This window comes from Rattus rattus, chromosome 1 (assembly GCF_011064425.1).
Source record: "Rattus rattus isolate New Zealand chromosome 1, Rrattus_CSIRO_v1, whole genome shotgun sequence".
In the NCBI taxonomy this organism is placed as follows: domain Eukaryota; kingdom Metazoa; phylum Chordata; class Mammalia; order Rodentia; family Muridae; genus Rattus; species Rattus rattus.
In genome coordinates, this window is record NC_046154.1 from 153,659,710 (window position 1) to 153,684,862 (window position 25,153).

Genomic DNA, 25,153 nt, shown 5'->3' on the forward strand with positions numbered 1-25,153 from the left:
AAACTGTCTTTCCATCCGACTGTAGATGCTGTTCTGCGGAGCTGTCCATTTTTCCATCAGCTTCTAGAATTCCTCTGAGCAACTGCAGGGGGCGCTGTTTCCACGGTAGCGCTGACCCAGTGCATCTAAAACAACAGTCAGCCAGGGCCGCCGCATCCCAACACCCAGCCTTGTCCTGGATGAATAAGGGACCCTTTGACTCACCCTGGAAGGGGGATCTGGAAACCTCCATTTCTCTGCCCTCAAAGATGGTTTCAAGGGCGTCTCTTTTCCCTATACCAAAGAGCCCTGCAGGCTCCCCGCCCCCATCCCGTAAGAGCCAGGCCACGACTCCGTTTATTTTTATTTATTTTCTCTTGTGGTTTTGCATAAGTGAGATGCACCATCTCAGAGATTTTCTTTTTCTTTTTCTTTTTTTTTTTTTTTTTTTTTTTTTTTCCCCTGCTCTGTTCTGGGCATGGCTGAGAGAGATGCTTTCCCCTCAGCCAATGGGAAGAGGAGGATGCAGGTAGGGATGCTGGAGCTGTCTATCAGGCCTGAGCCCGCCCCCTGCACACAAAAGCAGCTTCCTTCACTATCTGAGGGCAGACAGAGCCTCAGCCACCAGAAAGGGAAAAGCCAGAGCCGCAGCAGGCCTGGACCGCGATGGCGGGGTACACGGAGACTAAAGGGGGACAGGGGTGCTGCTACTAACCCACGGCGCCGCCTTCTACAGCTGGGCCTCACAGGTGTGCGTGGCCACGTCGCCCTGGGTGACCTTCTTCGGATGTGGACTTGACCCTGAGCATCCTTCCGCCAGGCCCCTCGCCTGGGTACCACCAAGAAATGCCCGCCTTTGTGTCCGAGTGACAGCGCACGGGCAGCCGTCGCCACCGAGGTGAGTGGGCCTTTTGCAAACTGGAAATTTAAATTGTCATTTGTCCCTTGCTTCCAGCCCAGGTGTGGAAAGGTTTACTGGGGAGACGCTGGCGGCACCCCAGCGCAGATACTGCGCCAGCCAGAAGGGTCGGGGGTGGGGTGAGGGAACGCAGAGCCCAAGGATTAGAGCCCCAGTTCTTGGCAGAGCATCCTGAGGGCGGTAAACCTCCCATCCGGTGTCGGGTGTTTTCTATTTATAACCCTGCCTGCGGCTCGGAGAAATCAGCACTGCATATACATTAAAAAGGGTGGGTTCTTAGCAGCATGGCCACCGGCCGGGACCTGCACTGTTTATCCTGGATTTTAGGGGGTTCCTGGTCCCTCACTGTCACCTGGCATCCACTGGACACCCACCACACCCAGGTCTAGGAAGTGTGTAGATGAGAGGGGTCCTTTCCTGCTCACGAGGGTCACAGAGGACCCGTGTCACCTCCCTGCACAGACACAATGGATTTGACTCAGCGCTTGGGGAGGCCAGCTGCTCACCCCACGTTGGAGACACACTGGGGGACAGATATTTTTTTCTTCTCCTGCTGTGTCTCACTGTCTTCTTCATGAATGAGTGATGACATTCAAGTGGGCCCCGCCTCCTCCGGACTCCGTGTCTCCCAGGCACCTCTCAGCTGCTGGCCATCATCTACTGGCTGCTGGAGACACACCCTAGACACCAGCCATACATGGCTGTGTGAGCATTGATTGCTAGGCTGGGCAGTGGCCCTTGTCATCGGATCAGGGAACTGACTAGGGGTGACTTGGTAGTCAGCCCTGGACCCTGGAATCCTGTTGTCAACATAGAAATAAGAAGAAAGATGTGATGTAGCAGACATGGTCCCGTGGGTGCCAGGGTTTGGTTTGGGGGCATCCCTAGTTGTGTGTGTGTGTCTGTCCTCCCAACACTGGCTGCCACACGAAGTACTTCATCTGACTGACAGTCTGGGGAGAGTCTCCATGGCACCACAGCACCATGCTGTCCAATGCCTTGCTGGTGAGGGAGGAGGAGGAACCGTCCCAGTTGTAACTACTGGTTCACAAACCAGACAGAGGTGCAAGGGCTCACCTTGTAACAGGAGTTCGATCGGCAGCACTTGCAGAAAAAGCCCCCCACGATGGCTTCTGGGTGCACAGAGCTGAGCCAGTAAAGACCTGTTGGCTTGAGTTTGCTGGGGACCCACAGAGTGGAAGGAGAGACCCAAGACCTCCACGCTGTCCTCTGACCTCCTGGAATAGTCAAAGAAGTACAAACACAGCACACACTGTCAAAATAGATAACTAACTGTAAAGGTGACCAAGTTGGCAATGAACACCTTTAATCCTGGCACTTGGGCTGGGGTGGGACCATATAGTGAGGTTCAGGAGAGCCAGGGCTACACAAAGAAAGACACACACACACACACACACACACACACACACACACACGCACACACGCACACACACCCAGTTGGGGCTGGAAGGGAGGTGGCTCAGTAGTTGGAACACTGGCTGATCTTGCAGAAGACCTGCTCCAGATCAGACACCTCCTCTCTTGCCCTTCAAAGGTACAGGGCATGCACACAGTGCATAGACATCTATGGAGGCAAAATAGATACACAAAATAAGTCTGGAACTAAAAAAGGGTCCCAGCCCTAGGGAAGCAGAGACTGGAGGGTACCTGGACTGGTGCAGAAAGCCTCTGCCTCAAAATGAACAGCAGAGAGTGACAAAGACACTGGTATTGACCTATAACCTCCATCTACACGTGCACACCACGCACACACACAAGCCAATGATTTTATGGAGTGTGGGAATGAGGAGTGACAGGCTCAGGGGACACCCCAAAAGTCATGACTTACCCAACTACTAACAGACAGGGAAACTGAGGCACTGACAGAATGCGGAGGTCAGGACCTAACCTGGCAGTCGGTTCTCTCTTCCACTGTGTGGTTCTGGTACCTGGTCTTTGCTTCTTTGTGGGTTCTCTCTTTACCTTTTGTCCCCCCAATTTCACACCCCCTGCCCCCATCACTAGATAGAAGAGAAACAAAGTAACAGTGGAGAGAAGAATGAGGAAAATCCTTCCTTTTCCTTCTTCTTCAACCCTGGCTACTAACAAACCACAAGGCACCCATCCTGTCTCAGCGCCCTAGCATTTATGTGTCCCCTGAAAAGTCCTCAGAATTCCAAAGGTCACACAATCACAGAAACTGTCTGCAGCTGGCAAAACCACGCCTCTGCTAGAGTACGAGGCAAATCACAGTCAGCTGCTGCGGACAGTCTGAAGCAGCCCCACATCCCACGCCTGGGATTAAAATGAAAGCATATACTCAAATATTTCTCTGTTTCTCAAAGAGCCAAAATCCCAGACCTCTCAGCACCCCCCCCCCTTTAAAAGACTTACTTATTTTATGTGAGTACACTGTCTTCAGACACACCAGAAGAGGACATCGGATCCCATTACAGATGGCTATAAGCCACCATGTGGTTGCTGGGATTTGAACTCAGGACCTCTGGAGGAGCAGTCAGTGCTCTTAACCACTGAGCCATCTCTCCAGCCCGCGGGCTTTTATTCCACAATGTTAACACAGCCTTATAATACATAGGCTGATTTAATTCCACAGTTTCATTTTTCTGTAACCCAGTGTCTCTCGGCTGCTTTCTCATTAACATTCAGAAAATTTAAAGTAAGCAGAACACTATCAACTCTATATCTTAGATTTAAAGTTTTTTTCTTTTTGTTGTGTGCTATTCCTTGACTGAAATGGCCTGTAGTTTTTGTCACAGGGCCTCAAACCAGGTCCCCAAGGCCATGTCTCAATGGTAAGAAATTGCCTTGAATATCTCTCTTGGATCTATACTCACTGGTCCAATGGCAACCCTATCACATTGCCTGCATACGCCTGGAAGCCTAGGCCTTCTTCCTAGTTTTTTTGTTTTGTTTTGTTTTTATTTTTGTTTTTGTTTTTGTTTTTTTCTTTTTCTTTTTTTTTTTTTTTTTTTTTGGGCTGGGTACCGAACGCTTGCTAGGCAAGCGCTCTACCACTGAGCTAAATCCCCAACCCTTGGTTTGTTTTTTTTTAAGCATTGCCCTTAGAGATGCCTTGTTCCAGAGAATAATTCTATTTTCAGTAGCCCAGTTATTTAAAATTTGTTTCACATAAGGCAAATGCATCCCACATGAAACCATAACCTCTTTTTTTTTTTTTTTTGGTTTTTTTTTTCGGAGCTGGGGACCGAACCCAGGGCCTTGCCCTTCCTTGGTAAGCGCTCTACCACTGAGCTAAATCCCCAGCCCCGAAACTATAACCTCTTTAAAAGGCCTTAGGTGTATCGTTTCTGTAGGACGCCATCCTATCTCATCAACCGTGTTCCCACCATTAGCAGGCATGCGCTGTGTGAGCACTGGAAAAGCTGATGGTGGTCTCCTAACCCCAGGCCACTCCTTCCCTAACTCTCCCATCAGCCTGTCTTCCTGCTTTTCCAGCTTCTCTCTGACTGGACCTTCTCCTGGTGAAGTTGTTTCCCCCTTTTTTTTTTTTTTTTTTTTCTTTTTTTTTTTTTTCCGGAGCTGGGGACCGAACCCAGGGCCTTGCGCTTCCTAGGCAAGCGCTCTACCACTGAGCTAAATTCCCAACCCCTGTTTCCCCCTTTTCACCTGCGGAAATGCCTGCCTGCTCTCCCAGTCACCCAGACTGAGCCTTGTTCTCTCTCTGGTGCTCCTTGATTCCCAAGTGCTGCCATCTCCACCCTCAACCTCTCCAGCTGCACCCCGAACTCTGCAACCCTTTCAGAAAAGAGTAGAGTGACCCCTTCTGTTATTCCATTTCAGCCATGTTGTAGCTGCTGTTTCTCAGGCCCCGCCATTTCCACCTGCAATTTTCCCAACCTTTCTTTGAAACAATATAAAAATAAAAATAAAAGGAAAAAAACCCAGAAAATCCCCTCTGGGAGCAAAGCAGGAAACATCCCAGTGGTAGCAGCTGCAATAAATGTTTTGTTGACATCTTGAGAAAAAAAAAAACCAAACATTTCTTCATTCCCTGCTGTTCCCTCTGCAGCATTTGGAATCAATGTTTCCATTTTCTTTACAGAGCCGCACCCTGGGCAACACTTGTAGCTGGCCTTTGCTACTTTGTAGGTTTTCTTTTCCCCACTCCTTAGGCAGCATAGCAACTTATAGACAAGCCTGAGTTTCCCATCCCCAGTTTCATCCCGTCAGTACCAGAGAAAGAAGGATAGAGGGGGGAGAGAGAGAGAGGGAAAGAGAAGAGAGAGATCCCTGAATCGAATTTCTTTCTTTTTGCTTCTTTTTTGACCACGACTACTAACAAACCTCAACCCATCCATCCTGTCTCAGGGCCCTAGCATTTATATATCCTCTGAAAAGTCACCAGAATTCCAAAGGTCGCACAACCACACAAATTATCAATAGCTGGAAAAACCACACCTCTGCTAGAGCATGAGGCAAATCACAGTCAGCTGCTGCAGACGGTCCAAAGCAGCCCCACATCCCACACCAGGGATTAAAGGAAAAACATATTTTTACAACATTTCTGTGTTTCCCAAAGAAACCAAAATTCCAGAATTCTTACTATAGTTCTTTTTTTTTTTAAAGATTTATTTATTTTATGTATGAGTACACTGTAGCTGTCTTCAGACACAGCAGAAGAGGGCATCAGATCCATTACTGATGGTTGTGAGTCAACATGTGGTTGCTGGGATTTGAACTCAGGACCTCGGGAAGAGCAGTCAATGTTTTTTTTTTTTTTTGTTTTGTTTTTTTTTTTTTTTTTTGTTTTTTTGTTTTTTTTTTTTTTTGGAGCTGGGGACCGAACCCAGGGCCTTTCGCTTGCTTGGCAAGCGCTCTGCACTGAGCTAAATCCCCAACCCCTAGCAGTCAATGTTCTTAACCACCGAGCCTTCTACCCAGCCCTTACTATAGTTCTTATGATTGGACTGTGGATCCAATAGAAGCTGGTCAAAGAGAAGTTCCTTTTTTTTTTTTTTTTTTTTAAAGCGCTGATCACAACGGGAAAATGACCCTGACAGTCATTCATACTATGAATGAGGTTGGTGGGTTTGTTTCTTTGGTTTTCAAGCTTTCCTGTGTAGCCCTGGTTGTCCTGGAAGTTGACCTTGAACTCAGATCCGTCTGCCTCTGCCTCTGCCCCCTCTTCCAGTTGGCTGTGTTTTAGGCTTCTTTGGTTTGGTTTTGGTTTTATTCCTCCACAGTTGAGGTTGGTGGAAAAGGAGGGGGAATGAATTAGCCTGAGTTTATACACAGGAGGAGATGACCTAAGTCCCGTGTGTGCTCATCTGTGAACTAGAATTCTACTACTGTGAGATGGTTCAGTCAAAGCTCCACACAGACGCGTGTCGCGGGTGGGAGGCTGCAGTCATGGCTGTCTAGTTCAGTCTGTTCTTTTTTTTTTTTCCCCCCCAGATCATCTTCTGGGTCACCCAAGCCTCCAGCCGGCTTTCTTTCCAGCTCTCATGGGGACCACAGAAGCTACATTACGGATGGAAAATGTGGACGTGAGGGATGAATGGCAGGATGAGGATCTGCCCAGGTGAGGGCGCCAGCGTCCCTGTCATCAGGTCCCCGGGTCACTCCTGGCAGCAACAGCAATTGTTGCTGATGGTGTCAGAGTCTTCCGGAAGCACTTCTACCAAGACTACCAGACAGGGAATTCTTGTAGCCAGGCTGGGTGTGATGACCAAGGCTCACAGCTCAGCTCTCCACAGAGGGAGCCAGAAAATTAGTTCAGGCTAACCTGAGCTGCCTGCAGAGCAAGACCCTGTATCAAATAGCAAAGGAGCTTGGTTAGGAATGGGCGCCGAGGGGTTGGGGATTTAGCTCAGTGGTAGAGCGCTTGCCTAGGAAGCGCAAGGCCCCAGCTCCGAAAAAAAGAAAAAAAAAAAAAAAAAAAAAAAAGGAACGCTGCCTGAAATCTCCCCTTGAGTGTCTAGGGGCGTGGTCAGAGTAAAACCCCGGCCTAGAGTCCCCCAGTGAGGGGACAGGGGTGTGGTAGAGGTGGAGCCGTCACCTGTAATTCTCCCCTACACCCCTCAAAAGCTGGGGCGTGATCAGGGGCGGAGCCCTGCCTGGGTGGGAGGGATTTGGGGCATGGTCAAAGGCAGCATAGCAACTTATAGACTAGCCTGAGATAAATGAAATACTATTTTGAGAGGACTGGAGAGATGGCTCAGTGGTTAAGAGCACTGACTGCTCTTCTGGAGGTCCTGAGTTCAAATCCCAGCAACCACATGGTGGCTCGCAACCATCTGTAATGGGATCTGATGCTCTCTTCTGGTGTGTCTAAAGACAGCGACAGTGTACTCACATACATAAAATACATAAATCTTCAAAAAAAAAAAGAGAAAGAAATACTATTTTGAAAAAAAAAAAAAACAAGTCTGGGGGAGATGACTTCCAGGGTAAAGTACTTGCAATATATTTCTGAGGATCCAGTTTCAAGCCCTAGAGCCCAGGGATGAAGCCAAGAGGCCATTTGTGATCTGATCTTGTGGGATCTTGGAGCTTGCTGACCAGACATAGTGTCTGGTCATGCAGACATGGGTATCCTGGCCATTGAGAGGCCCTTTCTCAAGAACAAATGGAGAAAAAGTATTGGGGTTGTTTCTAATGCTTCATCTTGTGCTTCCAGAACTGAGGGTCCACGCCCCCAGCTGGCTTCCATCGATAATGAAGAATTGCCATACAGCCATTGGCTGGGCAGGGAGGCGGGGCGGGACTTTGAATTTGTGCTTGCTGGTGGAGGGGGTGGAGATGGTGACTCACTATGACTAGGAGGGATCAGATTTAAGAGCCGCAGGAAAGAACCAGACCAGCCATGGAAGAATTCCGGAAAGTAGCTCTAGGGGCCACTCCCCCACTGGGTGTGGGGTAGCAGAGATGAAATATACATTTTAAAAATACAGGATTGGGGTTGGGGATTTAGCTCAGTGGTAGAGCGCTTGCCTAGTAAGCGCAAGGCCCTGGGTTCGGCCCCCAGCCCCGGAAAAAAAAAAAAAGAAAAAGAAAAAAAAAAAAAAAAGAACTAAAAATACAGGATTACCAGAGGGGACAGTTTGCTAGACTCTGGGAAATTTAGAAGTGCTTAACCATTGAGCTAGTCAGGGCATATCAAAATTAGCTGGCGAGTGAGTGTGCGTACGTGTGTACGTGCGTGCGTGTGTGTGTGTACGTGCGTGTGTGTGTACGTGCGTGCGTGTGTGTGTGTGTGTGTGTGTGTGTGTGTGTGTTTCATTTGTGAATCCAGAGAGCTCTTGGGCAGGTGCAGGGCTCATGAGCCCCTCCGGGAGCCAAAGCAGTTTAACTAATTCACCGCTACAACAAAGTGATCTGGCACTGACTTCCCTAATACAGAGTTAAAAAAACAAGTAGGGTCAGGTAGTGGAAGGGCTCGCCTTTAATCCCAGCACTCAGGGGGCAGAGACAGAGTTTGGGGCCAGTCTGGTTTACAGAGCGACTTCCAGGACAGCCAGGGCTACACAGAGAAAACTAAGAAAGAAAGCATATATGTGGAGGTTGGAAGTCAGAGGGCCAGGGCAGTGCACCTGCATGCAGGAAGCTCCGACATCCATCCCAGACGCACACAAATTCACGGCTGTCATCCCCTAGCACTCAGAGGTGGAGGCGGAAGGATCATGGAGTCCGATCAAGGCCATTCTTGGATACTTTGGGAGTTCACAGCTCTCCTGAGTTCTGTGAGACTCTTGACAAGAGACAAAAGGCAGAAGTGTGTGCTTCTTTAGAAGCCCCTGAGCCTGGCCTCCTTGGCCAGCAAGTTATGTCCAGCTGTGCACAGTCACGGATGTCCTTATCCAGGAGACCGTGGCAGTGAGTGTCCCCACCCATCTCCGGATAAATACTCCCTTGTGTCATGCTACATCCATGCCAGCCTGGCACTCGGCCCACCAGGCCTCTGAGGACCCCGGCCCAGCTGCAGCCTCACAGAGGTCCCTGTGTGCTGCACAGTCTTTCAGACAGGGAACCACCCAGAGTTGTGTGCTTCCGTCCCCGGAGAGGGAGAGACAGTGAGACAGAGAGACACATAGAGAGACAGAGACACAGACACAGAGAAGGAGAGGGAGAAAGACAGACAAAGACAGTGAGAGACAGACAGAGACAGAGATAGAGAGACACACAGAGAGAATGAGTGTGTCTGGTTTCACTTTGGTGCAGGGTTTCGCATTGCCCAAGCTAGCTTTGAACTAGTTCTGTAGCTGAGAAAGCTTTGAACTCTCACTGCCCCTGTCTTAGCAGGGAGCAGGATGACAGGGAGCTCTCGGCCTGATTGGTTTACAGGAAGCTGGGGACGGAGCCCTGAGAGTCACTCGTACAGGGTTACAGCTCTGGATCTTCCCAGCCTGAAGTCAGTTGAGTTCTTGTTTTTGTTTTGAGACAGTCTCCCTTTGTAGCCCTGGCTATCCTGTAGCTCTATACACCAGGCTGGCCTTGAATTCAGAGGTCTGCCTGCCTCTGCCTCCCCAGTGATGGGATTAAAGGTGTGCACCACCACTGCTCGGTAACATCAATTTTCCAAATTCTCCTCACCTCATTTCTTTTGGGTACATTGAACATAGTGACACTCTGAAGCCATTTCTAAGTATATAAAATAAAGGTCCTGTGGCCATGACTGCTCTGAGTCTGTGATAAATGGCTAACACGGCCCCTGAGCTGACAGGAGCACAGCAGGTACAGAGGAGAAGCTCTGACCTAAGTGGTGATTCGTGACACAAAACAATAGGATTTCATCGTGCTACTCACACAATTGAAAACTGACTGGGTGTTTATCTCTAGAATGTTCTGTCTAACGTGTTCATTCCCAGTTGACCCACGGAAAGCAAAACCAGAAAAAGGTAGATAAGTATCTTTCTCACTTCGCTTTCCCATGGTCCCCGGCCAAGCTTCCAGATGGTTCTAAATTCACCACTACAGCTATGCTGGCCATCTCGAACGCCTCTCTCCAGTCTCTTGCCTCCCTGAAAAGCTGAGGCTCAGAGGCAGAGGCAGAGGCAGGAGGATCTCTGAGTTTGAACCCAGCCTGGTCTACACAGTGAACTCCAGGGCAGCAGGGACATAAAGAGAAACTCTTTTGCAACAAAACCAAAACCAAAACTGGGGTTACTGCTGGGCCGGCTCAGTGACTAGCTAAGTCACCTGACTCCAAATCCCCAGGGGCCATGAGCATCTGGGTGAGGCGTGGGCTTCTGACCTCTGTGCTGGGGAGGCAGAGGCAAGGGTTTTGGTTCATCAGCACCCAACCTGGACCAACCTCTCCAAGTCCGGGAACCTGTCCGGGTGACCCGGTCTCAGAGTGCAAGGTTGCTCAGTACTACCTTTCCCCAGCACCTTGGCGTGGGAGAGCAGCTAAGGGGTTAGCGTCTGGCACACATAGCAGAGGCTGACTCCACAGTCCAGAACTGGCCCAGCTTTTTCACTGCTTACTTTTGAGATAGGGTGTCAGGTAGCCCAGGCTAGCCTATAGTCTCCTATGTAGTTAAGTCCCTTGGACTTCTGTTCCCTGTTGATCATCTTCCCAGCCTCACACGAACATGCACATCTTCTTTCATTTTTAATTTTTGTCTTTGAGACAGGATGTCTCCGTGTAGCCCTGGCTGTCCTGGAACTCACTCTGTAGACAAGGCTGGTGTCAGACTCACAGAGATCTGCTTGCCTCTGCCTCCTGAGCTCTGGGATTAAAAGTGTACGCCACCCCTTCCTGGACTTTAATCTTGAAAATACTTATTTATTCATTTATTGATTGATTGTGGAGACAAGGTCTCGCTGACACCGGGAAGCCAATGTAAGAGGATTGGCTGTTTGGGGCCACCCTGAAGTACAGGATGCTGCACTGTGCCTACCACACAGCCGAGAGCACAAAGTCACTCCATGCAGTGACCCTGAGCCCGGGGGCTCTGTGACCTGCTTGAGGTTTCTGTCTGTGAAATACGCGTCCCACTGTTTCTGAGGGAGCCAAGAGGAGACAGATAGGACCCCCCTTCAGGTATCTGTGAGAGGGAGCGTGTGTCGGCTCGAGTAGAGCTCCTGTCCAGAATCCTGCAGTGAGGGGCTGGGGGCTGAGGCATCCTTCCATGTGGATGCTTCTGGAACTCTGTGCTGAGGGAGAGCAGAGGCTGAGGCATTACTGTGTTGATCTGACTGAATTTTCTTTCTTTTCTTGTTTTAAGATTTATTTATTTAATGTATGTGAGCACACTGTCGCTGTCCTCAGACCCACCAGAAGAGGGCATCAGATCCCATTACAGATGGTTGTGAGCCACCGTGTGGGTGCTGGGAATTCAGGACCTCTGGAAGAGCAATCAATGCTCTTAACCTCTCTCTCTCTCTCTCTCTCTCTCTCTCTCTCTCTCTCTCTCTCTCTCTCTCTCTCCCTCTCTCCTCCTCCTTTGGCTGGACCTGTCACCGTCATTCACCATTCCTATGCATTCCTCCTGCTGTATTTCTGATGCTGGTTCCTGGCGGCTTCCGCAGACCGCTCCCAGAAGACACCGGGGAGGATCACCTGGGCGGCACGGTGGAAGACTCCTCCTGTAAGCATGTGGAATGCAGACATGAGGAGCTTGGTTTCAGGGTACTCAGGTGCCTGGGGCTGCCTGCAGGGTGGAGAGTAGGGGGGAGGTACTGGTGTGCACCAAGGCCACAGGGGTCAGAGCCCATGATTGAGAACTCCCATTTGAAAATGGCACCATGTCTGACTGTGTGTCCTTAAGCTGCTTCTCTGATGTCTCTGTCTCTGATCCCCCAGAGATGAAGTGCAGGTGATGTGCTTCCAATCAGGACCCCAGGGGTTGATGGTGGGGTTGCTCAGTGCGACAAGCACCTGAGTTCAGATTCCCAAACCCTGGTGGAGAGAGGTCACGCAAGGTAGAGCTCATCTGTGACGTTAGCGCTGCACAGGTGTAGACAGGAGGATGTCCAGGACTCACTACCTAGCTGGTCTATCCTAATCACGGATGCCCAGGTTCAGTGAGTGTCCCCATCTCAAAAGCCCAAGGTGGCGAGGGACCGAGGAGACTCCTGTGCAGGGCACTGCCCGTGTACCCACACACACCTGGACACGCATTTTTTTTCAGTTACAAAATATATTTATTTAATCCATGTCTGAGCGTGGAGGTATTTGCCTAGAACATGTGAGGCTGAGGCAGGGGGATTGCCTTGGCTGTGCAGGCAGATCAGAATATATGGACGATGAGCTCCTGAGGCCAAGAGGAAGAGTTCACCACTAGACGTGGCTTAGTGTTCTATTGCTGTGAAGAGACACCGTGGCCACGGCAATGCTTACTCATAAAGGGAAACATTTAATCAGGGCTGGCTTAGAGGTTTATAGGTTTAGTCCGTTATCATTGTGAGAAGTGTGGCAGCACGCAGGCAGACCTGGTGCTAGAGAAGGAGCTGAGAGATCTACGTCTTTTTTTTAAAAGATGTATTTATTTATTATATATAAGTACACTGTCGCTGTCTTCAGACACACCAGAAGAGAGCATTGGATCCCATTACAGATGGTTGTGAGCCACCATGTGGTTGCTGGGAGTTGAACTCAGGACCTCTGGAAGAGCAGTCAGTGCTCTAACCGCTGAGCCATCTCTCCAGCCCTAGTTCTACGTCTTGATCCATAGGCAAGGGGAGACTGCGAGCCACACTGGGTGGAGCTTGAACACAGGAGACCTTAACGTTCCACCCCTACAGGGACATAACTCCTCCAACAGGGCCACACTACCAATGATGTCCGGCTCTAAGCCTGTGGGGCCATTTTCATGCAAGCCACCAGAGGGCGTAGTCCCTTTTATTCTGGCCAAAGCTGCCAGTTCTGCGGCATGCTGGGGCTGGAACATGGTTCCCTTGTTCTGTTACATTATCACCAGCTTTCTGCTCTCCAACTCCTTCACTGCCCAAGCTTGGCTGTCCTGGAACTTGCTCTGACTTTGAACTCAGAGATCTGCAGGTCTCTCTCCTAAACACTGGGATTAAAGGTGTGGACCACAAAACCTGGTTCAAGTTTTCTTCACTTAGAACTTGCTCTGTCTAAGCTGGCCTTGAACTCAGGGATCTGCTTGTCTTTGCCTCCTGGGATTAAAGGCTTGCACTGCCATGCCTGGATCTAAGCTTAACTGGGTGAATCTTGCCCCAAGGTCACCACTCCCTTAATTCAATTTAATATCCTCCAACACAGGATTCAGCTCCGTTTCCCTTCCTGGAGCCCTTTAATACTCAAACTGTATATTTTACATTTTTCCTTTCTCAGTTTGCTACGATGTTTAGAATGTTCTTCATGAGATTTAACCGGAGAACAAAGTCTATGATGGGCGTCTCTGAGACTTCCTTTGTCAATATAATTATTCTGAGATTCTTCACCTTAGCCTCAGGAAGACTCTTCTGACAAGGGGAAGAAATAGTCTCATTCTTCACCAAAATACCACGAGAACAGTCTCTAGACCACATATTTAAATTCTCCACTGAAACCTCTTAGGCCAGATCCATGCAATTCAAATCACTGTCAGTAACAAAATCTTCCATACTCTTGCTAGGATACTCCGTTAAGCCTCTACTGCTTTCCAAATCCAAAGTCCCCAAATCCACATTCTTCCAGACAAAAACATGGTTAGGCCTATGAAAGCAATACCCCAGTCCCTGGTACCAACTTCTGTCTTACTACTGTGAACTGACACCATAACCAATGTGATTCTTTTTTTTTTTTTTAAAGATTTATTTATTTACTATATATGAGTACACTGTAGCTGTCTTCAGATGCACCAGAAGAGGGCATCAGACCTCATTACAGATGGTTGTGAGCCATCATGTGGTTTCTGGGATTTGAACTCAGGACCTCTGGAAGAGCAGTCAGTGCTCTTAACCACTGAGCTATCTCTCCAGCCCACCAATGTGATTTTTTTTTCTTTTTTTCAGAGCTGGGGACTGAACCCAGGACCTTGCGCTTGCTAGGCAAGCGCTCTACCACTGAGCTAAATCCCCAACCCCACCAATGTGATTCTTACAAGGACAAGATTTGATTGGGGCTGACTTACAGGTTCAGAGGTTCAGTCCATTATCATCAAGGTTGCAGCATGGAGCTGAAAGTTAGTTTTGCATCTTCATCTGAAGGCTGCTAGAATGAGGGTGTTAAGGCCATGTCTATAGGGACACACCTACTCCAACAGGGCCACACCTTCTTTTTAAAATTAATTAATCTATTTTATTTATGTGAGTACACTGTAGCTGTCTTCAGACACACCAGAAGAGGGCATTGGATCCCGTTACAGATGGTTGTGAGCCACCATGTGGTCGCTGGGAATTGAACTCAGGACCTCTGGAAGAGCAGTCAGTGCTCTTGTTTTTTTTTTTTTTTTTTTTTTTTTTTTTTTTTTTTTTTTTTTTTCCGGAGCTGGGGACCGAACCCAGTGCCTTGTGCTTGTTAGGCAAGCGCTCTACCACTGAGCTAAATCCCCAACCCCCAGTCAGTGCTCTTAACCACTGAGCCATCTCTCCAGCTCAGGGCTACACCTTCTAATAATACCACTCCATCACACCAACAAAAACCAGGATTTTTACAACAATAAGGAGGGAGTTCCACCCCTGACCATCCCCCAACCCTCACTGGATGGTCCTAAGCAGGGGCTAGCCCTGGGGTCCAGCACTGGAAGGTGGACACCAGGAGTTCAAGGCCGTCCTCTCTACACAGTGAGTTTGAGGTCAGCCTGTGTTTTACAACACCCTATCTTGTGGCAGGGAGAGTGAGCTCTCTTTCTTGCTTGTGGCCTGGCAGCTCCTCCCTCTACCCTAAACCTGAGCGGAGCACATCGGAAGAGAAAGACGCTGGTGGCCCCAGAGATCAACATCTCTCTGGACCAAAGCGAGGGCTCTCTGCTGTCTGATGACTTCCTCGACACCCCTGATGACCTGGACATCAATGTGGACGACATTGAGACGCCAGATGAAACTGACTCTCTGGAGTTCTTGGGAAATGGCAATGAGCTTGAGTGGGAAGGTAATGGTGGGCGCTGCTCTGCCCGGCCCCCCTCCCCACCCTCCACCCCCACTCCCCACTTCACTTGGCCTCTTTCAGCCTCAGTGGCCACTTTCTCACAGTGGTTCCCACAGACGAACAAGGCCCAGAGGGACCCTATCCACGGAGTTGCAGAGGGCAGAGGGAACTAGACGTCAACAGAAGGTTCTAGAATGGGGTTCAGTTAAGCACGGAGCCTTGTAAACCAGGGGACGGACGGCCGCATATCCCAGACATCAGTTAGGGATCGACCCATGTGCAGGGGCGTGTCTTCTCGCTTAGCACCTGCAGGGCCCAGGAGGATGACTGAGCAGGCTTCAAATAGTCTGGGGCGGGGCAGCTGGGGAGAGCTATGCCCTCGGAGGCCCTTTTAATTTTATTTATCTTTATCTATTCATTTGCTTTTTCCTTGACGCAGTGTCTCTCTGTAGCCCTGGCTGTCCTGAAACTCACTCTTTAGACCAGGCTAGCCTCCAACTCACGGAGATCTGCCTGCCTCTGCCTCTCAAGTGCTGAGATTCAAGTCGGCCTGATTTATGTCTCAATATTGTTTTTTGTTGTTGTTGTTTTGTTTTTTGTTTTTTGTTTTTTTTTTCGAGCTGGGGACCGAACCCAGGGCCTTGCACTTGCTAGGCAAGCGCTCTACCACTGAGCTAAATCCCAACCCTTTTTTTTTTTTTTTTTTTAAAGAACAAAACAGTTCCCCAGCTCTGAAAAAAGGAAAAAAAAAGAAAAAAAAAGAAAAAAATAAAGAGAGCAAAACAGTGATTGGGGTCTGATGGGGTCTGGGTGGTGATTGGGGTCTGATGGCCCTCTGGGTGGTGGCTGAGTCAGGCTTAGGTGCCGTCTTGGCGGCTTCCCATGGAGATGGCAATGTAGCCACAGCAAGTCACAGTTGCTCTCCATCGTGGCCGGAATGGAGGCCTGAGACCGAGGCAGCTGACCGTGGTGCCTACCGGGAGCTCAGCTCCCTTCTCTCTCTTCAGTCCAGGGCCCCAGTGCCTGGGATGGCGGCCACACTCAGGGTGGGTCTCACCACCTTTTGGCATGTGAGGTTACACACCCAGCCTTAAGATTTTAGAATGGTGTCCAGTGTTTCTGACAGGATGCAGGGCTGAACCCTGGGCTTCGTGTGTGCTGGGGAATTATGGCGGGTGTTCCCAGAGGTCCGTCTCCCAGGATTCCAGACTCTGCCATGTTCACAATTGACACTGACCAGTGTGTGTGTGTGTGTGTGTGTGTGTGTGTGTGTGTGTGTGTCTGTCTGTCTGTCTGTCTGTCTGTCTCTGTCTGTGGGCGTGTGTGTCTGTCGGTCTCTCTGTGTCTGTCTGTCTCTGTGTGCATGTGTGCTTGTGTGTGTCTGTCTGCCTGTCTGTGTGTGTGCGTGTGTGTCTGTCTGTCTCTGTGTGCGTGTATGTGCGTGTCGGTCTGTCTGCCTGTCTGTGTGTATGTGTGTGTCTGTCTGTCTGTGTGTGTGTTGGTCTGCCTGTCTGCCTGTCTGTGTGTCTGTCTGTCTGTCTGTCTGTGTGCGTGTATGTGCGTGTCGGTCTGTCTGCCTGTCTGTGAGCGTGTGTGTCTGTCGGTCTCTCTGTGTCTGTCTGTCTCTGTGCATGTGTGCTTGTGTGTGTCTGTCTGCCTGTCTGTGTGTGTGTGTGCATGCGTGTGTGTGTCTGTCTGTCTGTCTGTGAGTGTGTGTCTGTCAGTCTCTCTGTGTCTGTCTGTCTGTCTCTGTGTGCATGTGTGCTTGTGTGTCTGTCTGCCTGTCTGTGTGTGTGTGTGCATGCGTGTGTGCGTGTCGGTCTGTCTGCCTGTCTGTGTGTACGTGTGTGTCTGTCTGTCTCTGTGTGCGTGTGTGCATACATGTCTGCAGGGAAGGCATGCTGGGACAAGACACCTGGATTCACACCTTCCCCCTGACCCTCTGACAGATGACACCCCAGTGGCCACTGCTAAAAACATGCCTGGTGACAGCGCAGACCTGTTTGGGGATGGCTCTGGGGAAGACGGCAGTGCAGCCAATGGCCGTCTGTGGCGGACTGTCATCATCGGGGAGCAGGAGCATCGCATTGACCTGCATATGATCCGGCCCTACATGAAGGTGGTGACCCACGGAGGTGCGCTGGCCCTGGGACCCTCTCTTCCCATGTCACCTGGGAGCACACAGTGACTCGGTTTCCATCAGAGGTCTGTGGACCTCGGGCTCACCTAACGGGTGGAAACATTGAGCCCTCTCAAGTTTCAGGTTCCACAGATGACTGACCACACACTGGGGTGCTTACTGTGGTGGGCACCATTCCCCCTACCAGTTGGCACTGCTCAGGGAGTGGGGGGACACGATCTAGCCTGGGCTACTATGGCACTCATCAGGATGCCTCTTCCCAGGATACTATGGAGAAGGTCTCAACGCCATCATCGTCTTTGCGGCCTGCTTCCTGCCAGATAGCAGCTCTCCAGACTACCACTACATCATGGAGAATCTCTTCCTGTAAGTTGGTGCCCCCATCCCAAAGGGGAGGCAGAAGGTAGTTGGAACTCTGTGAGTTTCAGGCTAGCCTGGTCTACAAAGCAAGACTCTAAGGCAGATGGGAATACTGAGCACAGAGATAACACTGGGGTCCCACACAGGCCCTAACCCTCGGTGTCCCCACATGGAACACCATTTTCAACTCCCTGGGCAGGTACGTCATCAGCAGCCTAGAGCTGCTAGTGGCTGAGGACTACATGATCGTGTACCTGAATGGTGCCACACCCCGGAGGAGGATGCCGGGCATTGGCTGGCTGAAGAAGTGTTATCACATGATTGACAGGAGGTGAGAATTCTGGGGTGGGGTGGGGTGGGGTGGGGCGGGGCACTGAGGTAGGAAGTTTAACCAGCAACAGCGTTCTTAATCAGTCCAGGGAGCAGAAGCCCAAGGCCAAGGTGGACAAAACTTTGAAGGAGTCCTGCCAGTAGCTGTTGGTGGCTGATGACTCTAGGGACCACTGGATAGTGTGTGGCCTTCTGTGTCTGATCTGTGTCTCAGAGAATTGAGTCCTCAAGTGTCAACCTCTCTAGAGAGGCAACAGGAGGAAGGCCTTTCCCTTTTCATGGCTGAATAATATTCCAGTCAGTGATCAAGTTGTATTATTTCTGTCTGTCTGTCTGTCTGTCTGTCTGTCTGTGAGTTCTGGGCTCTTTTCGCTTTTGAGTTTCCTGAATAGCTTCCAACAGATTTTTAAAATCCGAAAGCACTTCCTAGAATTCAGGACTGTGCAGTGTGGCCCTCCTGCTGTCTGGTGTTGACACATCCCAAGGTTTCTAAATCTGTTCAGCTGGAAGGCCCGCTCTGCAGTGTGAGGGTGCAGCCTATTAAGAGGTCTTGGGATGACAGGCTACGGAGAGAAGGAGGCAACTGGTCTACCTTGTCTCCCTCAGGCTCCCACACCCCAAACCTGTGAAAATGGCTTCCTTTTTCCTCTCCCCACAGACTGAGGAAGAATCTAAAGTCCCTGATCATCGTCCACCCCTCCTGGTTCATTCGCACCGTGCTGGCCATCTCCCGGCCCTTCATCAGGTAGGACATGGTGACTGTCCTAGTTAGGACTCCGGTCTGGCCGCTGTGCCCTGGGTGCATGCCTGAGGGTCAGTGGATTTCCACCCACCACTTTGTCTTCATAGCCTGAGATTCATGGAACTGGCCAGGCCTGCAGTTGGAGACACAGTGATCCTCCTGTCTCAGTCTCTCCAGCTCTGGGGTTATAGCTGTAACCCCATCTGGTGTCTCATGCATCTCCTGTAGATTTGAACTTGTCTTGGTGCTTGCACAACTGAGTCATCTGTTCTGACCCTCGTTGCTTTTAAAAGTGGGTTAGGATAGGTCAGTGTTAAAATGGCAATCCTCGGGGTTGGGGATTTGGCTCAGCGGTAGAGCGCTTGCCTAGCAACCGCAAGGCCCTGGGTTCGGTCCCCAGCTCCGGAAAAAGAAAAAAAAAAAAATGGCAATCCTCCTGCCTCAGTTCTTTGAGTGCCAGGATTGCCAGCATGTACCACCAGGCTAGGGGGAGAATTTTCTTTTTTTAAAATAAGGATTCATCCAAAGGGCTGTCAGGATGACTCTATGGGTAGAGGAGCTTGCTGCCAAGCCTGACAGCCTGAGTTCAATACCTGAGACCGAATGTTAGACAGAGGGAGTCGACTCCTTCAAGCTGTCCTCTTGGCTTTTATTTGTGCACACATGATAAGTAAATGTTTCTTTAAAAAACACATCTGGGGTTGGGGATTTAGCTCAGTGGTAGAGCGCTTGCCTAGGAAGCGCAAGGCCTGGGTTCGGGTCCCGGCTCCAAAAAAAAAAAAGAACCAAAAAAAAAAAAAAAAAAAACCACATCTGAAGTGTTGTCATTCATCACAGTCCACACCGACCACTGGAACAATCCATGGGAAAAGTCTGGGGAGGAGACTGAGGCAAGAGGGTAGTGGGTTCGAGGCCAGCATGGGCAACTTGGCGGGCTGGGTGTGGCATGGCCTGGCTTTGTCTGGTGACCCCTTGTTTGCACTCTCATTCCCGTCCATCAGTGTCAAGTTCATCAGTAAAATCCAGTATGTGCACAGCCTCGAGGAGTTGGAGCAGCTCATCCCCATGGAGCACGTGCAGCTGCCAGACTGTGTCCTGCAGTGAGTGTCCTTCTGGCCTCTAGGGTCCCTGAGTTTGGGGGTTACTTAGCACTATGGTGGAGGGGGATGACAGCTCAGTGGTCATTGCACCCGCTCCTCCATCAGAGGACAGAGGTTCGGTTCCCAGCACCCACATGGTGGCTCACAAACACCTGTTACTCCAGCTCCAGGGCCCCGACGCCCCCTCCTGGCCACTGTGGGAACTGCATGCTAAGCACACTCTTAAATATATTCGTTAAATAAATCCAATTAAAAATTACATGTTACAGAAAACCGGCCATTGAAACCTCATCTCAGGGGGTTGGGGATTTAGCTCAGTGGTAGAGCGCTTGCCTAGGAAGCGCAAGACCCTGGGTTCGGTCCCCAGCTCCGAAAAAAAAAAGAAGTTTCTGAAACCTCATCTCAACACACAGTTCAGCCAACCCCACACTGAAGCTTGGTCCCTCTCCATATCCCCAGTCCCCATTGCCTGGCCTCTGTGGCCCTTACAGCTCTGGGCAAGGCCCTACCCTCCCTGAGTATCACTCACTGTACCTGTGTTTCTTTCCCTCAGATATGAAGAACAGAGACTCCGAGCCAAGAGGGAGAGGTCAGTGTGCACGGCCTCCTGACAGGGCCGGGGATGTGAGTGCTGGCTTGGTGGCTTCCGTCGCTGGCTCGACTCCACCTTTAGACGAAGAGACAGCTAAGGGGGGATGGGTAGTGCTGGCAGGCTAGTGTGAAGACCTGAGCTCAGATTCCCGGCATCCATGTAACATGTCTGGCAAAGCTGTGTCAATCTGTAAAAAAACGAGGGAGCAGAGACCGATTCTTGGGACTCCCAGGTCAACCAGCCTATCTGAAGCAGCAAGCTTGGGGTTCAGTGAGCTATCCCATCTAAAGAGGTGGATTGGGCCAGTGAGATAGCTCAGCCTGCACTGGGGCTGCTCCCAGGACTGACAACCTGAATTTGCTCTCTAGGACCCGTGTGGTGGAAGGGAACATGACTGCCATGCAAGTCGTCCTATGACCTTCACATACGCACCCTTATACACACAAAAGGTCCGGGCTCTCAGACCAGGTCTCTGGAAGTCCTTGAGATACGGGTGCATTAGCAAGACCAGACTCCTAATCTCCATATGAGCTACACGACTCTGGCAACCTTGTATTCGTAACGGGAACAGGGCTTGCTTGAAGAAACATTTTCTGCCCTGTAGTTATCCCTGAACTCTGTCTTCAGCACTTTTAATGGAGGGTAGTTAAAAATGAGCAAAAGAAAGACAGAAACAAAGAAGACTGTTAGCTACTATTTCTCTGTTGTGAATGTGGGTGTGCAAGCCATGGCACTCATGCAGAGATCACTTGAGCAGAGTCAGTTCTTTTTCCATCCAATGGGAATTGAACTTGGGTCATTAAGACTTGGCTGCAAGCCCCCTTACCTTCTGAACCATGTCGCTGGGCCCCACTTCCCTCATTTATGTTGAAAGCCTTACTCAACTCAGAGCACAAACAGGGTGACCCCAAAATTCATATTCATACAAATAACGTCGGCTGTGCCCAGGGTCTCAGGCATGGGAGTCCCCTAAGTACCCACTGACTTGGCCACACACAGTCACATACCACACAACTGCCAGACCTTGAGGAACTAGGTGTGAGGCCCTTGTGTGTTCATCTTTGTCGTTTCTCTCACTGGCCTGTCACCATCTGTCCCAGTGTACAGCAGAGCAGTCACTGGGCTGTGCTGCCCCTGATCCCCACTTTGGAACTTCCCATCCCACACGAAGCCCCTCCTCCTGGATGGGGACAAGGGGACAGGGTGTCCATTCATTCCCTGCCCCCATCTCTGCGCCTCTTGTCCAATTTAAACTGCTGGCATGGTGTCAGAGCTGTATTCCTCTTCGTGCTGGGTAAGAGCCTAGTGATCTCATGGGGGAGGCATTGTAGCAGTGGGTAGAGCCCAACGGGTCCCCATGCTGCCCCAGCTGCAGATGTGGTCTCTCCCTGAGCGCGGTGACCCACTTGAGGATATTCCATTTTAACTTTGTTTTTCCTTTTGAGACGAGGTCTCCTTGGGCAGCCCAGGCTGGTCTCCCAATCCAGGCCTCAGTCTCCACAGTGCTGGACGGCAGATGCTGTGATCAGCAAGGTCGCCTCCTGCTGCCCACATCGTCCAAGTCTGGACTGGGGAGGGCAGCAGCTGGCGCTCAGCTCAATTGGCAGAGTGCTGGCCTCGCTGAGCCTTGTCCCCAGAGCCACATAAACTGATGTGACAGCACTTGGGGGTGAGGAGGCAGGAGGACCAGGAGTCTGTGGTCATCCTCTACTACATAGTGAGTTCCAGGCTAGCCTGGGCTACATATTTCCTCACTCCTTGCATTATGGGTCACATTTGCCCCATGCTGGATCATCTGTTCCTTCCAACATACCAGGAGGAACAAAATTCTAACATGAGCCCAGGCTGGCGAGGCCAGTTTACTCCTAGAGCCCCAACCTCCACTGCCTCCCATTGTCCCATTGTTATTTCGTTCTTTCTGTTCACAGCGCTCGGCCACCGCAGCCCGAGTTCCTCCTGCCCAGGTCTGAAGAAAAACCAGAGACTGTGGAAGAAGAGGACAGGTGCGCATGCACAGGACGGCAGGCTGAGACAGGACCCCAGGGGACGCTGTGGGAAAACAGGGTGTGACCAGTGCCTTCCCAGGCTGGGTGACACCTGGGCAGCCGCCCCTGATTTGTGTCAGTTTGGGTGTGTCCCTTACCCAGCAGGTGCAGACTGACTCCTGCTTCTGCCTGAAAGCGTGAAATGGTGGTGCCATCCTGGGAATGGTTCTGGCCCCAACAAATAAATGAGAATTGCCCAGGGTCACCGACTAGCAAATAACACCCTGTCTCCTCCCCACCCACAGGGCAGCAGAGGTGACAGAGGACCAGGAAACGAGGTGGGTATAGCCCAGAGGTCAGCAGATTTCTTGGAAGGTTCTTAGCACAGTTCAAATCTGTGTGACTGAACATCTGGTGAACACGTGCAGGTCTTGCCCAAGCAGGACTATAACACACGGGGTTTCTGCCTCCCACCTGTGGGGCATGTTAGCCAGGACAAGGCTATCGATGAGCAGCTCAGATGCAACTCAGACAACGGATGGACGGATGGATGGATGGATGGGTGGGTGGATGGGTGGGTGGATGGATGGGTGAGTGGGTGGGAGGGTGGGTGGATGGACAGACGGATGGATGGACAGACGGATGGATGGATGGATGGATGGATGAATGGATGGATGGATGGATGGATGGATGGATGGATGGATGGGTGGATGGGTGGATGGATGGGTGGATGGATGGATGGATGGATGGGTGGGTGGGTGGATGGGTGAGTGGATAAGTGGATGGATGGACGGACAGACAGATGGATGGATGGATTGATGAAGGAATGGATGGATGAATGGGTGGATGGATGGATGGGTGGATGGATGGATGGATGGGTGGGTGGGTGGATGGGTGGGTGAGTGGGTGGGTGGGTGGGTGGGTGGGTGGATGGAGGGATGGATGGATGGATGGACAGACGGATGGATGGATGGATGGATGGATGGATGGATGGATGGATGAAGGAATGGATGGATGGATGGATGAAGGAATGGATGGATGGATGGATGGGTGGGTGGGTGGATGGATGGATGGATGGATGGATGGATGGGTGGATGGGTGGGTGGATGGATGGAGGGTGGGTGGGTGGGTGGGTGGACAGATGGATGGATGGACAGACAGATGGATGGATGGATGGATGGATGAATGGGTAGATGGATGGATGGATGGATGGATGGAGGAATGGATGGATAAATGGGTGGATGGATGGATGGGTGGGTGGATGGGTGGTGGATGAGTGGATGGATGGATGGACAGACAGATGGATGGATAGATGGGTGGATGGATGGGTGGATGGGTAAATGGATGGTGGGTGGATGGATGGACGGACAGATGGATGGATGGATAGACAGATGGATGGATGGACAGACAGATGGATGGATGGATTGATGAAGGAATGGATGGATGAATGGGTGGATGGATGGATGGGTGGGTGGATGGGTGGGTGGATGAACGGACAGACGGATGGATGGATGGGTGTATGGATGGATGGATGGATGGATGGCTGGATGGATGGGTGAGTGGATGAGTGGATGGATGGATGGACAGACAGATGGATGGATAGATGGGTGGATGGGTGGATGGATGGATGGGTAGGTGAGTGGATGGGTGGGTGGATGGATTGATGGATGGATGAAGGAATGGATGGATGAATGGGTGGATGGATGGGTGAATAGATGGGTAGGTGGATGGGTGGGTGAGTGGATGGATGGATGGATGAATGAATGGATGGATGAATGGATGGATGAATGGATGGATGAATGGATGGGTGGGTGGATGGGTGAATGGACGGGTGAGTGGGTGGATGGATGGATGAGTGTTTGGAGTTATTTGTGTGTGTGTGTGTGTGTGTGTGTGTATGGTTGGTTGGTTGGTTGGATGAGTGGATGAATACATGGGTGGATCTACATTAGCCATGTTGGCAGCATCATTTTCCTCTGCTCAGAACCCTTACAGACAGGTTAGCTCACCCTGAGTCTTCCTGCGGGATTGTACTTCCCACCTCTGACACGGATCCTACCCTAGTTGTCCTTTGTCCTCCAGCATGTCCTGATTTACCAGAACCTAGAGATGGACAGAGATTTTTCCAGACATCATGTAACCCTCATCAGAAGCCCTGGGAACCCCGACTTCATCGTGCCTCTGCGGCCTGAGGACTCCTGGCTCCATCATGTCCCCCTGCACCCAGGGTCCTCTGGCTGCTTGAATACATTTCACTGTTTTCTTTTGAAGAAGGTGGTACAAGCACATCTTGGAATGGACCAGGTTCTTGACCCTTTCACATTCTGAGCTTGTGGATGTCAAAGCTGGACCTGGGCAGTGACACCCGTGGTTCCTCCTCCAGGCCTCAGCATCCCCAAGATGCCCTTCTCCGTCCCAGCTAGGATAACACAGATGTGTATTTTGGGCTGACCCAATGAGGACTTGGTTGCCACGTGTCGTGTCCCTAGCTGGAGCCTCAGGTGCCTGGTGGCCCCGGCTGAGGCTGCATCTGCTTCTCTGTGGAATGTGACGACCCCTCTTCCTGTCACCCCAAGCAGGGCTATGGCCGTGGACCTTACATCTTCACCTGACATCCCTGTTCTGCCACTTGATTGTCTTTGGGGGCCTTCAAGCCTGTTGCACATATATTGATCAGCCTGGTGGCCGCCAAACTGCACCCCAACATTTCCGAGCTCCTTAAAGTAGATGTGACCCCAGATGTTAACTTACGCCTCACTCCAAGGGAAGGAGCTGTGTCCATTTCCTGTCCCCTGCCCAGTCCAGACTCAGACTCTTGTGCCACCAAGCAGGGGACAGTTTAGTGTCTGAAAGTGACAAGAAAGGTGAAGACCCAAGGCTGCGGGCGCTAGAGATCTGGGGGAGAGCCTAAGACAATGTGTCACAGTGTCCCACTGTGGCCACCTGATCTCCAAGCTGGATCAAAGCACTCTCTGCCTGGGGT

At 50.8% G+C, this 25,153-nt stretch overlaps 1 protein-coding gene across 1 annotated transcript; it reads left to right on the forward strand.

Annotated features, from left to right (window-relative positions):
- The first annotated feature begins 451 nt into the window (after positions 1-451).
- Positions 452-24,908, forward strand: Atcay (ATCAY kinesin light chain interacting caytaxin). The gene is made up of 13 exons (XM_032907307.1): positions 452-877; positions 6,335-6,461; positions 11,414-11,472; positions 14,703-14,924; positions 16,871-17,056; positions 17,325-17,427; positions 17,621-17,752; positions 18,410-18,496; positions 19,495-19,593; positions 20,147-20,182; positions 22,114-22,188; positions 22,476-22,508; positions 24,253-24,908. Exons 2-13 carry the CDS (start codon positions 6,385-6,387, stop codon positions 24,260-24,262), a joined length of 1,119 nt encoding a protein of 372 aa, XP_032763198.1. The 5' UTR covers positions 452-877; positions 6,335-6,384; the 3' UTR covers positions 24,263-24,908.
- Positions 24,909-25,153: the final 245 nt, after the last annotated feature.

Excerpts from the sequence above, each read along its gene's own strand:
- Atcay (XM_032907307.1), top strand. The coding sequence starts at position 6,385 with ATGGGGACCACAGAAGCTACATTACGGATGGAAAATGTGGACGTGAGG. Across the intron at positions 14,925-16,870 it reads CAATGAGCTTGAGTGGGAAG|ATGACACCCCAGTGGCCACT; the intron begins GTAATGGTGGGC and ends ACCCTCTGACAG. Across the intron at positions 17,057-17,324 it reads GAAGGTGGTGACCCACGGAG|GATACTATGGAGAAGGTCTC; the intron begins GTGCGCTGGCCC and ends GCCTCTTCCCAG.